At 39.9% G+C, this 14,136-nt stretch overlaps 1 protein-coding gene across 1 annotated transcript in view; it reads right to left on the reverse strand.

Moving 5' to 3' along the window:
• Positions 1–5,761: 5,761 nt before the first annotated feature.
• FOXO1 (forkhead box O1) overlaps positions 5,762–14,136 on the reverse strand; it is a 61,308-nt gene continuing 52,933 nt past the window's right edge. Inside the window, exons 2-3 of the mRNA XM_068182075.1 lie at positions 10,432–11,788; positions 5,762–10,039 (exon numbers count right to left, since the gene is read on the reverse strand). Coding sequence (XP_068038176.1) covers positions 10,445–11,788 — 1,344 coding nt within the window. The 3' untranslated portion in view covers positions 5,762–10,039; positions 10,432–10,444. The remainder of the gene's footprint in view (positions 10,040–10,431; positions 11,789–14,136) is intronic.

Genomic DNA, 14,136 nt, shown 5'->3' on the forward strand with positions numbered 1-14,136 from the left:
TAATGGCCAACGTAGTCAAAATAGGGTTCAGGACAAACTAGGAAAATATTAGGAGAGATATAGAAGCTTTCAGAACCAGTCATACAAAACTATTGCTTACTACAAACTGTCAGGTGCAAGCTTCTTCAGAAATAGGAATATGTTCATCCTGTTTGGAAAGTGCGCAACACCTTGTGAACACTACTAATCAATGCACACAAAAGAAGAGCTGCTAAATAATAGCTGACACCAATACAAACAGGAAGGAACTCTGGATGCCCAGATGCTGACACTGCACCCATTATTTGGGTGTCCCTAAACCACTGCCAAACCTACCACCAAAGAGAAGGTGGGTGAGAAAAGACAGGGAAGAGAGAATGGATCTGCTTGACAATAAAGTGCAACAGTGCTTTATAAAATGCATGGTTCTATGTAATTCAATTTGAAATACATTAAAATGTCCAGATTTCAGTCAGTTGAGGTACCAAACATTAAGTTAATTTAAACACCTTACAGTTTGCATTAACGGAAGTTTAGGTGTCTCCCTTTTCTTTTAAAAGTGGAAATTTAGAGAAAATAACCACTCAGTCTTGAAGAGGAACATACAGAGGTGACAGCTTTCTTAAAAATTCTTTTTGAATGTTTTGAGAACAGTCAGCATTGATCAGACTTCACATTTCAAAGCTTCACAGAGGAAGCAGCTTTGGACACAGATCTAAGGAAAGAAAGCTACGTTTGCAATGCATATGGTAGTCCATTAGCATTATATTCTCAACACTTGAGTGAAGTCTGGGATTTCCTGCATGTTAACTGGTGAGCTACAGTATAAACTCACTCTCACACAGTATTTATAGCTGCTGGCATTCAAGACTCAGTTGCAATGTCTACGCAGCGTCTCTTCGCATGAAGTCCTATAATGGGCTGGTTTATCTTCAGGCAGCGTAAGACTTACCTTTCCTTCATCTTTAGGCCAGCACTTCTTAATCACTTGCTGAGAGTTAACAAGCCTGCTGTCATTCTGTTAACATCCAAAGGAAAGAGCTCAAACTACAGATCTGGTAAGAAAATGCTGTTCTATCCTCCACTGGAACTCCATTCTGCATCATTAAGACCTTTAAAAAGCAGTAAAATTGGACATTTCACAAACATTTTTCTTCTGGCTGACCTTGGGTGTCAGCACTGGAGAAGCTCCTGCTACTGACACACCACTGCTTCTAGGCCAGTACTGCTAGGCTAAGCTCACTGTCCAGCATCACTGCAGAGTATCTCTGAAAGGCTTTCAAATGCCCACATGAATGACTTTAACTCCTTACTGGCCAACAAAGTAAAAAAGTAAGTAGTGCTTTAGTCATGGGTGTGGGAGGGAGGATGGATTTGTAACACTGTCTTAACCCTGCCCTTAGCACAGCCTCCATAGAGTGGCTAGGGAAGAGCTGCTTGGGATTAAGAGATTTTGTTTCTCCCTGCTCTGTCTTCCTCTTGACAAATATCTGTGCATTTTTTTCTGCCCTAAAAGTTTAAAAATCTAACCAAGTATTTCACATTTGTTACATCACAGCTTATTATGTTGAGAGCATAATCTCAGTTGATGCCTCCTGGTGAGAGGTATCAAGCAAGACACCCAACACAATGTCCATGACCATTGACAGAGAACTGGAAAGGGACTTGTGGAGGTTTGAAACCTCCTCACAGAAGGGTGTCAGGCATCTGTTTCTGGCTGTACTTATTCCCAGTATAATTAAGACTCTGAAGACAATCCTTGTAAAGTCAGATCAAAAGGCTCACTTACAACCCTATCCAGTCAGTAACACCGGCCAGCAGCAGATGCAGAGGAGAAAACAGCAAAAGGGACAGGCCACAGACTGAGTAATCCCTTCCCTGGTACATACTCCAAGCTTCCAGCACTGGCCATTTTGAGACTTCCTGAGCTAAAGGCCACATCCGGACCATTGTATTTAGTAGTCACTGATGGACATATATTCTATTAATTTGTATAATCTTTTTTTGAATCTGTTCATACTTTTGGCTTCCACCACATCCCATGGCAACGAGTTCCAAATTTTAATAATATAGTGTGTGAAGAAGTACTTCCTCTTGTTTCAAACCTGCTGCCTGATTATTTTATTGGGTGCCTCCAATTTGTGTCACAAGAAATACTGATTAATCACTTCCTATTCACCTTCTTCACAGCACTCAGTTTTCAAACCCCTATCACCTCACTCAAATATACCCACCCTCACTCATCCTTTCTGCTACTTAATCTCTGCTATGGACTCTTCCAGTCCTAGTATTATTTCTCCTGTGGGTTTTTTTGTCCACGGTTAATTGTGAGCTGAGGTTTGCAAGAAATCCTTTCACTGACTCTAAGATGCTTCTCATGGTGGTAACACATCATCCACAGTTCATTATGTATTCATATGTGCTAGACTCACTTACCCCTTCTCCCTGTGCATTATTCTGCATTTATCAACAATAATTTCTGCTGGTTTATCAGCTAGTCAAAAAATATGCTGAAAACTCTTGCAGAAACCAGCATCATCTTTTTTTTAATATACCTGGACCTATTTAAGCAACAGGACCCCAACAGCTGGGGTCCAACATATTCAATATAATCACTACTATCCCTATCTGCCTGGCATTCTTCTCAGTCACCAGCAGGCTCTTGCCTTTCTGTACCTACCACATCAGGACCATGGAGATGGAGACAGCCAGCAGCTCAAGGAGCCTGCAGGAAAGAGTGCTATACTTCTTATTTTATGTTGAAAATAAACTTCCAGACTGATGCGCTTACACCAGAAGGGTTTGCCCATGGCAGAACAAGACATGGAAACCCTACTCAGAAAGCTCTCTTGTGAAAGCCTTGCCTTGCAGACCAACAAGGGTCAGTGAGAGGGTAACAGGATGCTGAGGCTGGGTGAGACAGGGCCAGCAGTGGAACAGATGCATGGCTCCAAGACAAGCCCCCTTTTAGGAACTCCCCTGTCATTGCCAGGCTATTTTCAATTTAGAAGCCCCCCAGCAGGAGAGACACAAGCAGACAAAACTTGCCACCTCAAAGGGCTCCTGGAGTCTTCCAAGAATGGATGAAGGCTCCTGGGAATGAACTTTGGCTTCGGGGATCATTTGGGCATTAAATGGAGAGATCTGTTTTATGGGCTGAGAAAGGAGGAGGAAAAGAACTTCCTTAGCAGAGCTCAGCCGACCATCACTGCGGGGAATGGAAAGAAGGACACAGAATCTTGCCTAGTGCAGCTTCTCTGAGCAGGGTGAATTAAAAACCCCAACTAAACAGGAACACTTCTCTCAACTGCTATAAACCGGTGTGGGGGGGGGAAAGGAGGAAGAAAGGGAGGAGCAGGAAGTGGTAACTTATTTGGACTCCTTAAATGACACTCCAGTACTCACAGGGTTTCACAGCTCACCACTTGTTTGCACCTGGTCAAAAAAACTGAAGCAACAATTCAGGCCAGGATTTTTTGCTGTCTATGGTTGCTCTTGGACACAACTTCAAAATCCAACAAAAAGCAAGCTATTTTATTTGCAACATTAGCTCTTTCCTTAGCGAAAATCCAGTGTTCTTTGGTCTTTAAAGCAACTACTTAACATGCTTTCTCATCCCAGAATCTCTCATCTCTCCTCCCTCTTTCCAATGCATATACACTTTTATAATGGGCTTTTCCATGAACTCTGCTGACTTTATGGAAGTTGATTATTTCAGAAACAATTTAGACATTCCTGCCAAACATAATTCCCTGGAAACCCAGCAAGGCTCTTGTGGAAGGCCTGGGCTGTTGCCTGCTCAGGTAGTGTCAGTCTAGGATACTGAGAAAAAATATAACCATAGAATCATAGAATCATTTAGGTTGGAAAAGAACTTTGAGATCATCAAGCCCCATCATTAACTCAGCACTGCCAAGTCCACCACTAAACCAAGTCCCTAAGTGACTCATCTACACGGCTTTTTAAATACCTCCAGGGATGGTGACTCAACCACTTCCCTGGACAGCGTGTTCCAATGGTTGACAACCTATGGTGAAGAAATTTTTCCTAACATCCAAACTAAATCTCCCCAGGGGCAACTTGAGGCCATTTCCTCTTTTTTCTTGTTACTTAGGAGAAGAGACCAACACTCAACTCATCTTTCTTGGAAAAGCCCCTTCACTTAAGGATGGCACGAGCAACTGTAGATGAGCAGACAAGAAAGATGTAAAATGCTGAGGTTCCAAGTTATGAATGAGCTCTTTGTCTGATTCTTCCCTCCACAGCTCTATTATACCCATCAGAAGATTCCTGCAATGCTCTTCCAGTTGTACTGCACAAAGCCCTCATCCCTTTTCCCATCATCTCAGTGATAAACATCCCCACAAGAAGTTTACTTGCAAAAAATACATGCAAAATTTCTGCATGCCCCAGGGTCCAACAGCAAGTAGAACATAAAGTAAGATGGGGTGCTGTCCCTGCCTCCTAATTTTAGCTATCATTTTGGCACATGCCAGAACATTACCCCAAGCAAAACATAATCAGGTAATGAAAAGAGATTTGCATGCAATTCCAGCAGTGGGCATGATCACAGGCACTGATCACTGCAAGTTATTCCCTCGAAGGATCTTCACAAATCCCATCTGTGCACACCAGCTGCACAATAAATGGCTGCAAGACCTAATGGCATTTGTGGTTTTAACTGGATTATCAACTGAGGTGACATAGTAGTTGACGTTTCTACACAAAAACATGTTTATTACAATGATGTAGAACTGACTCAGAGCACAAAGATGCTTTGAGGTTTTCCTGCTTGATCAGCAGATTCAAATCCCTTGCTGCCAGATTGGCATAAATTGCTAGCCAGTCCCTTCCCAAGAGACAAGCTTTGACTATCTCTCCTAACAACAGTAACTAGTCATGTACCAATCAGATGTGCATCCTTTCCAAAAACAGCATCATGAACACCCAAATAGAGTATCTTTGGATCTTACAACCCTCTCATTCCAGAAGTCAGGCTTTTGAAAATGTCAGGGAAGATATCCTCAGCTTCCCCTAACATGCAAAATCTCTTCCAAAATGTACACTGAAGGAAAAAGGGTGAAGCTAAAATAAAGATGGAACTGCAAGGTACAAACAAAAATTATTTTTTTTCTATCTTTAAATATTTTTATTTCTACATACAATTAGTTCTTTCATGTTCTTTAGGTATACCTCTGCTCATTTTAAGATCAAACTGCCAGCATTTTTTTTTTGCCAGCACTTCACTTAGAGCCTGCTCTCTGCCACCCCTTCCCTCCCCACCTGCAGGCAAGCAGGGATCTGGGCCTCACAAGACAACTGTGGCGTGGGTGTTATTGGCTGTCTGTTTTGGCAGCCTCTCGTCCTTTCTTCCAGTTCTGTTTTGAAACACAATCTAAATGAAAAAAATAAAATAAAAAAAAAAAAATTAGACATTCCTGCTCTCCCTACTCACTCACATCACCACAGCACTCCCATCACTACAGCCTAAAGCATGGCTGTAAAAGGAGCAGCACCAGGAAGGCTGGCAAATGTTCAGCAAGGAAAAACCTTACTCTGAGAAAAGGTACAGACTTCAGGAGGGGCAGAGGCAAAAACCAGGGGAAAGAGGACCAAGAGGGCTTGGGCCTGCTCTCTTCCACATTTAATAGCATTAGGTTCTAACATGTAATTTGGACTAAAAGACTAATTCTTTCCTGTGGTTTGATGGATAATAACATCCCCTTTTTTTATTATTCTTTAATAATGTATTACATAACATTCTGATACACTAATTACCATCTCATGTCATAGCAATTTTATTAAGAGCTTATACTTACAAATACCCATTCTGAAACGATTTCAGGACTTTTTGCCATTTTTCTCTGAACTTGTTGAAGCACTGGCAGCATGGTCTGACATCGCTTCGTGAACCTTCCAGTAACAACACATCTCTACACAAAGCTGTCTTGTGAGCCCTGGGAGTCAGGCATGGATTCTTCTTGCGTTTAGTCTTTAAGATTTGTAAACAAGTTACTTTTAGCACACTAGGTTGTGATTAAACACTGGTAACACAGCCCTGTTAGGTTCCTCTACCTGCTACAGTTCCAAATCCAGAAGCAATGCTAAGAGAGAAAAATTCCTTTATACCAAGTAATGGAAAATTTGTTAACTATTCTGCAGTTAGTGTTTGCTCATTAATATGTTATCATCTCACCAGGCAAGACTTGGTACCATGAGGTATTTTTCTGTATAAAATTGCTAATGCCATCAGGATTGTTCAAATGGGATCATCATCATTAAAAAGATTACACGGTGAGGAAAGTGATTACGACAACATCTCAGTAGAAGGATTACTAATCACAAGTAGAATCCTGGTACAAATCTCATTCTCTGTATACAAGAAAGGACACAAAATCTTTTTAACATAATTTATATACATTTATGGCTTTATACAACAAACTGTCAGGGATTGTTCTCATGTGTCTGTAGAAGTACATCAGGCACTTTTTCTGAAAATATCCACGTATGAATTTTAATTTTGCAATGTGACTAAGTCAGAGCAGTGAAGCGTTGAAGAGCTGTCACACCACTCGCAAATAGAACTAGCAGTATGTACATGCCAATCTCTCAGATATTGCTGGTTTGTGGAACACCTTCAAAAAAGAGGCCAGTTTTCATGTCAAATAATTTGCATTTTGCTTGCATAAACCATGCTGCATCTTACATTGCTATTACTAAAATAATAATAATAATAATAATAATAATAATAATGAGAATACCTTATTTAAAATCAGTCATAAATTAAGAATCCTAGCAATTTCATAATGAAAATAGGAATTTCAAATCAGTAAAAAAATAAAAAAAAAAATACTAACATACATCCAGTGGTTTAACAAGTGCAAGTTTTATACTGTTTTATAATTGGTCCAATTTTAATTTCTCAGGGATGCTCTGTTGACCAAAGCCAATAATAAGCAATATGATTTTTGCTTATAAGTGTAGGCAAACTGTCAGTTTATCAAAGCAGAGCTTTCCAATTAATGCATCTACTACCTAAACATATATCATATAGCTATATTATGGAAACAATACATCTTTATATTTAAAATATCTCAACAGCTCTATAATACAATAAACTTTTAATAACAGTACAAATCAGAGAAAAGTCAAAAACAAGGCTGCATAGGTAAGATCATCTGCACAATTCACAAACCAATCATTTACAACAATTCTGACAAACTAGGTTACTCCATAAACTTGGTACTTTTACTGAAAAAGGATTTATAACTAGAGGTCACATAATGTTTGTTTTCAAGGCAGACAGCATGCTCCTTCACCAACTTCACAGTATTCCAGAATTACAATTGCAAAACATTAGAATGGCACCACAAAAAAAAAAAAAAAAAAAAAAAAAAAAAAAAAAAAAACACCAAACAAATGAACAAAAAACCCAAAAAACCCTCAAAATTAAAAAAAACCCAAACCCAAAAAAATGCCAAATAGACCATGCAGCCCAAATCTCTGATTACCTACAACCGTTTTCTCACAATTATTAAAAGGGCTTTCTACAGACTGTTGTAATTAAGACAAGGCTACATGTATGTTATTCATAGGTCATAGGTATAAAAGGAATAAAATAGCTGTTTACAAGAAGTTATACAGTAGCAGTAAATAATAAACAGGAGGTATATTGTTAAATGTAGCATGTTCAGCTGCATCCCCATGAAGCATAGCATTGATTACTGCTTTCTTTGCATGCAGAGGAGCATTTTATGACAACTTTGGCCTATGTGTATCAGTGCCTATTTGGGAGCAAACATTTTTGCACATGCAGCAGACAACAGAATGATCTTCAGAAACCCCTGTATAAGCCCTCCACTCGCTCCACTGGCAGGATTTACTACCATATTTCAGAGACTGGGCATTTGATGGTGAAGATGCTACCGGAGAGATTTGCCTGCAAAAGCAGGTGGCTTCACTGAGGCTTTAGCACGAAGAACATTTTATTTTGCTCAAAACAAGTTCAAATACCAATTTCACACTGGGGAAGACCCTGTGTCACATCAGCCTCTGGAACTGCCTGACAACCATAATAGCATATCTAAAAAAGTAGGACCCACTGTAATTAATAGTGATTTAAGCCCAACAGGGGGCTAAACACTAGCACATCAATAAATACATTGCAGAGTCTTAGGAAAATCATAACATGATCATTAAATATATGGTTTGTTACTAAATATCATTTACTTGGCACGTCCTGTTTCCTTCTCCACCATACACCATCACTACAGGGAAGATGAGTTTCAGTTAGGACACTTCTGGTTGTGAGCTATTTAGACAAAAGAAAAATCAGTGTAAAAATATTTGTTTCTCCCCTTCTTCATAACGCCAGCCCTAGCAAAAAAAAAAGCTGTTAATTCTGTCAGTGCATAAAAAAAGCTCCAAGGATTTCTGCAACACAAATGTTGTGTAGCAACCAGTGAAAAGACAGGTGAGGTCTCTTATTCATACATCCATGAAAACTGCATCATGCAATTACAAAAAATCAGAAATCACTTATTCTAAGACCCAGTCCTGAAAATGCTCAGGTAGCTGTCAGTGTGCTTACTCCAGCAAGACCAGGTTTTTCCACAGAAAAAAAGATCTCTGTTATTAATGCTCTCCCCTACTCTAAACTTCATGCATTTGTATAACTTTGCCACTTACTTTACCTTTCTTTTTGAAAAAAGTAATGTTTGTCCTGCAATAAGGTCAAAGTTTTAGTCTCCCACTGAAAATTAACATTTTTGCCTCTTCAAATCTACTGCTTTACTAGAGAAACACTGATAAACCCTACAACTGGTGATAATTAAGACAAATGACAATTTTGTCATTAATTTTACTACAATTACAAATTTTCCGCAGAAGGTCCTGCTCTTGAGTGCACAAACATTATGAGACCTCCATGAAATAAATATAAATGTGAAGCATTGTACAAGCATCTTAACAATGAATACTTAACACTTTGTGGTAGTTAAAATGGTAAATAGAAGCAGATGACATTTCTAAAAATGCATATATAAAACTGATTAAATATTTCTAAACATAAAGTTGTCTATATTTATACATCACACAACAAAAAAAGGGACAGAAATGTTTTGTATTCAAGATCCTTATTAAGCTTTTCCATTATTAGCACTCCCAAGTGCTAGGGAAATTTATAAAAACATGTACTTAATCCAGTTAAAATACTGTACAAAATGAAGAGGTTATGAATGCTGCCAGATCTCAGATTTATTTTTTTTTTAAGTTGCCTATGTAACAAAAGTAGATTTTAAGAAAAATAGCTTGGAAAGTATTCCAAAAATTATCTTAAGCCCAACAATAAAGTAATTAATCTGACAATGAAATCCAGATATATTCTTGCATAAATTTACACAAATACAGGTAACTTAGCAAATGGCATTTAACCTACTGTTTGCTTTGAATAGTCAGTGAGTTTAGTAGAACCATATTTAACAGGCTATCCTATTTCCATATGAAATGTGTGGCAATTTTGAGTAAAATAACACAGTTCATACTGCTGCAAGGCAAGTCCACAGTTATCTCAATTCATCAAAACACAGGTAACATCAACAAAGGTTAAACTTACTTAGGCATGATATCATCACAGTATTCTTACAAAAGTTTATAAACTTTTCTTAGACCAAAACAGATAGTTTTAAAAAACAATTCTTCTTCTACAGATCATACTGTACAAAACCGAAAGCACAACATGATGTAAGTAAGAGTCTTTGCTGTGATTATATGGTGTAGTGAATTTGGCACTTCAGAGTAATGAAATTTCCAATGGCACAGTTCTTATCTACAGCAGCACATAACCTGCAAACCTTGGGCAAACATCCTGTACAGGAAAATGCTCTCTCTGCTGCCAACTCTGATGAAAGGAAGGCAAAAGAAAAAAAAAAAAAATACCCCCAAAAAAGTTAGTGCATGTGCACAGCTTTGTCAAGAAACTTAAAAAGATAGGTGAAGGACATCTTTGTACTGCTTTTCCCAGTTCCTGCTGTCAGACAAGTCTGGAGAATTTAACCATAGCCTAGGAAGAAAGAAAAAGCAACAAAAAGAACAAATTAACATTCACAACAGATGAGTAAATCTATTAAAATATGCTCAAGCTAGCTTTAAAATATTTAAATGGAGAAAAAAAAGAAATATTCATTACTGGCTAGTAACCAGCAAGTTTTTTGTTTAGAACATCAATGACAAAACATTAGCGCTCCACATGAAGCAAGAGAAGTCGGTACTTGACAGTCCTAATGCACCAGTGCAAACCTGATTCTCAAACTAACAAAGGACTGGAAAGTGACTGACTGTTACCGAGGGAGTTCACATGCCAACACAGAAGAACTCTCAGATTTTAAGCATCTTGACATTTCTTTCTTTTCCCTTTAGCTGTTTTGCAGATTTATTATAAAAAGCACAGCTTACCTCCTACTACATCCTAGCCTGACACCCAACTGTGTGTGGTTGTCTTTACGCTGTGCTGAAAACTTTGGTTAGGCAATACACTGTCAAAGTTAAAATCTAATGTTTCTCCATCCATAAGGTCATTACGGATAATCGACTCCATGTCACAGTCCAACCGTTCAATTAACATGTCATCTAAGTCACTGGGAAGCTTCTCCTGGTGGAGGGAAACAATTCCCACCCTCCCGTAGCCATTGCAACTGTTAACAGGAGCATACGGATTCATGGCATTCATCTGCATCGGGTGACTCATAGGCACTTGTAACGAAGTCTTCACTGTTGACAGGCGATTTAGCCCTGATGTGTGTGACATGGTGTTCACTGTGTGTGACAAGGCACGGCCATTGACTGCAGGCGCTGGCTGGTTATGTCCCTGGTGAGGGCGGGCATTAGGGTTCATCATTTTGTTGTGGGGTGGCTGGCTGCTGTAGTTCGGCACCACCGTGTTGGCAACCATCAATACACTTTGGCCCAGCGCCCTGCCACCAGCCTGGGAAACACCAGCGTCCACTGATGCCAAGATATCATTGTGCGGTGGAGAATCGGAAGTCAGTAACTCCTTCAGAAGTCCCGCAGGACAGTTGTATTGGCTCATTGATCCATAGCTTGATTTACTGTCTTGGAGAGTCTGCATAGGAATCTGGGACAAAGAGCTCATGCTAGCTTGAGCGTAAGTAAATTTCCTGTAGTCAGGATTTGGTGAACCTATACTTGTGGTCGAGGATGCGAATGAGTAACCTGGTGTTTGCTGCATCAGGGTGCCAGATGAGGACTGGGTTGACACAGTCATTGATGTATTCGGTGACAAGAGATTGAGATTATCCAAAAGATTTTCCATGTTCTCAGAATTACTCATTTCTGAAAGGCTCGGTAGAGTAGAAGTCATTTTGGTGGTTGATGATGGGTATACCATGGAGTGCACATCCCCATCTCCAAGGTCATCTTGCTCTGGCAAAATAGGAGAAAGTCTTCCACTAATTGTGCTAGCATTAGAGCTCGTTCTAGGTCGAAATGTACTCCAGTTATCAAAGTCATCGTTACTGTGAGAGCTGGGACTTGCAGGCCACTTTGAGAACTGTGATCCGGGGCTGTCACCATTTCCCTCCTGACCAGATTGAAGGGCTGCTTTTTTCTTGGCAGCTCTGCCTCTGCTTTTGGCAAACTTGCTGTTGTTATCCATGGACGCTGCCCGCCTCCTAGGAGATTTGCCACTCTTCCCTCCTTCAGGATTGAGCATCCACCAAGAACTCTTCCCTGTTCCTTCATTCTGCACTCTGATGAACTTGCTGTGCAGAGACAGGTTGTGACGGATTGAATTCTGAAAAACAGAATAGCATGTAAGAAACGGAGAAGACATGCATCTTTTATGGCATACTAACACCTGCTTTTGTAAGCATGCTCTCATTTTGTTAGAAAACACAGGGGTAATCATTAAATAAGAAAACATGCCAGCCTGAAAACCTCTTTTATCTGCTCATCGCTCTGAACTGGCTGAAACAAGCTTGCAAAGAGTCGCCATGTCAATTTGTCTGTCATCTGCCTCCATCGCATCTGACATTATAAAAAGTTCAATAAAACTGCAGGAACTGTTCTGAAATAAAGACTCCACATAAAGGAGAAAAAAATAAGCCAGGAGATCAAGAAAACGACTGAAGTGAGTCATCTGATGAGTGAACCTGACTGTATTTATGGATTTTTTTAAATTATTATTTTATGCAAAGTTCAGGAATGCTAGATCCTGTTCTATGGTCCTTCTAACGGACTGTCATCCTGCACATCCCAAAATCCTACAGATAACGCAACACACTCTGTCACACACACAACTGTCACTATTGCCACTGAGCTTTAGTGAGTTGTATCGCTTGTGTTATATGAGAAAATACATATAGAAAACCAGTTGAGTATTAAGTTCTAATTTTTATAAGTAAACATCATAAATTGCATAAGAAATCACAGAATATAAAGGCACGTAAAGAACATAGACAGGCTTGTAATGAAACCCTCAGTCTTAAAACCATAATTCTCTTTCAAAATCAACATTTTAATATGCAAAATTGACTTTTCAAATACCCAAGGGCAACAGATATCTTGTGCCAAGTATGGCCAGAGGTAGTGGAGCTTTTTTTGACCTCCTCAGCCATGAGTAATGTTTCATGTTTTGTTCTTAAATACAGACAAATTAAAAAAAAATCCAAAATGGAAGGCCACAGGCTGACCTGTTAACAAGAGACTAATCTTTGCACTACCAAGCTGTAAAAAAAACTATTTTGCTCATATAATTTTCTGCTGAGCACATGTAAAAAACATTGTATCAACAGAAAGTTTTCCTGCATCTTGCCACAATTGCTAACAAAAGGCCACAAGTTCAGAGTGCTGAAACAGGCAGCCATAGATGTTAATAGAAGAGTGAGATAGTACCATGGTCTGTGCTAGGACTGCAATACATGCAGAACAAGGAGAAGGGAACCACAAAATAACACATGAAATAAATGTTTAAAACCAGAAATTAGACCTCAATGGCAGAGAAATCAGTAATTCACTACCTGACTTCCATTCAGAGTAATTTTCGGCAACTTGTCTAAAGATCTTAAGTAGGCATTCCAGGCATAAACAATCATCTCAGGGCTTAAACCAGAGACAACAGGCCCAAATTCCCTGCAAGAGCCATGATATGTTTTGGACCATGGAAAGCGGAACAGGCAAAGCAGGACTGGCCATCTGCAGAGCTCAACAGAAGTGGTTACTCTGGGATAACAGAGGAGACTTTCAGTAGATGGGGGCAGCAAGGAGGTGTTACAGTCCTGCAACACCTTGCAAGTGCTACTGACTTGAGACTATGCCCCCAGAAGCACAGCTTCACCCCAAATGGGGGCACAAGATGCTCCCTAACACCAGAAGATGGCAGAGCATGGCCTCAAGGCACTGACTGTTCAACCAACACAACACTGAGTCAAACCATGTGCCTAAACTCAGAAACCTTTCCAAACTCTCCTCTGAAGAACCATCTTTACAAGTTGTCCCAGTTAAAATGACACCATCAAAAATTCCCCATCCCTGGCAGTATTCAAGGCCAGGCTGGATGGGGCTTGGAGTCATCTGGTCTAGTGGAAGGTAACACTGCCCATGGCAGGAGGGATTGGAACTAGATGGTCTTTAAGGTCTCTTTCAGTCCAAAGCATTCTACGACCCTATGATGACTGTGTGATTTGAGTGTTTCCTTACTCAATTTCAAAAGGCAGCCATTCTAGAAACTGTAGGACTGTATCTCTTCAGGTAAACTTACAATCAAAATACTATCTCTGATCTAGCAACAGGGGGCTAGGGAAAGCCTTGGAATTTTATTTGCACCAAGCTGAGCTAACACATAGGGAGGGTAAGCCTGGAAATCCATCTTTGGACTTGCCCACAGCTCCAGGGGCTGGCCGAGAAGCCTTGTGAGGCCAGCCTGGCACAGCTCGCTGTTTTCAATCAAGGGCCACGAGTCCAAATCTGCAGCTGACACAAGTCCAGCTCTACAAATGTCGCAAGAAAGTTGCTTTGTGTGGCTGTTGATTAAAAAACCTCCTGCGCCAGTTCATTTTTTTACTGTATTTTGTAAACATACCCGGTTGGCTCAGGATCACTGTTTGCTATCAAAATAGTCATATCAAACACACAAAACATCAG

This window comes from Anomalospiza imberbis, chromosome 2, assembly GCF_031753505.1.
Source record: "Anomalospiza imberbis isolate Cuckoo-Finch-1a 21T00152 chromosome 2, ASM3175350v1, whole genome shotgun sequence".
In the NCBI taxonomy this organism is placed as follows: domain Eukaryota; kingdom Metazoa; phylum Chordata; class Aves; order Passeriformes; family Viduidae; genus Anomalospiza; species Anomalospiza imberbis.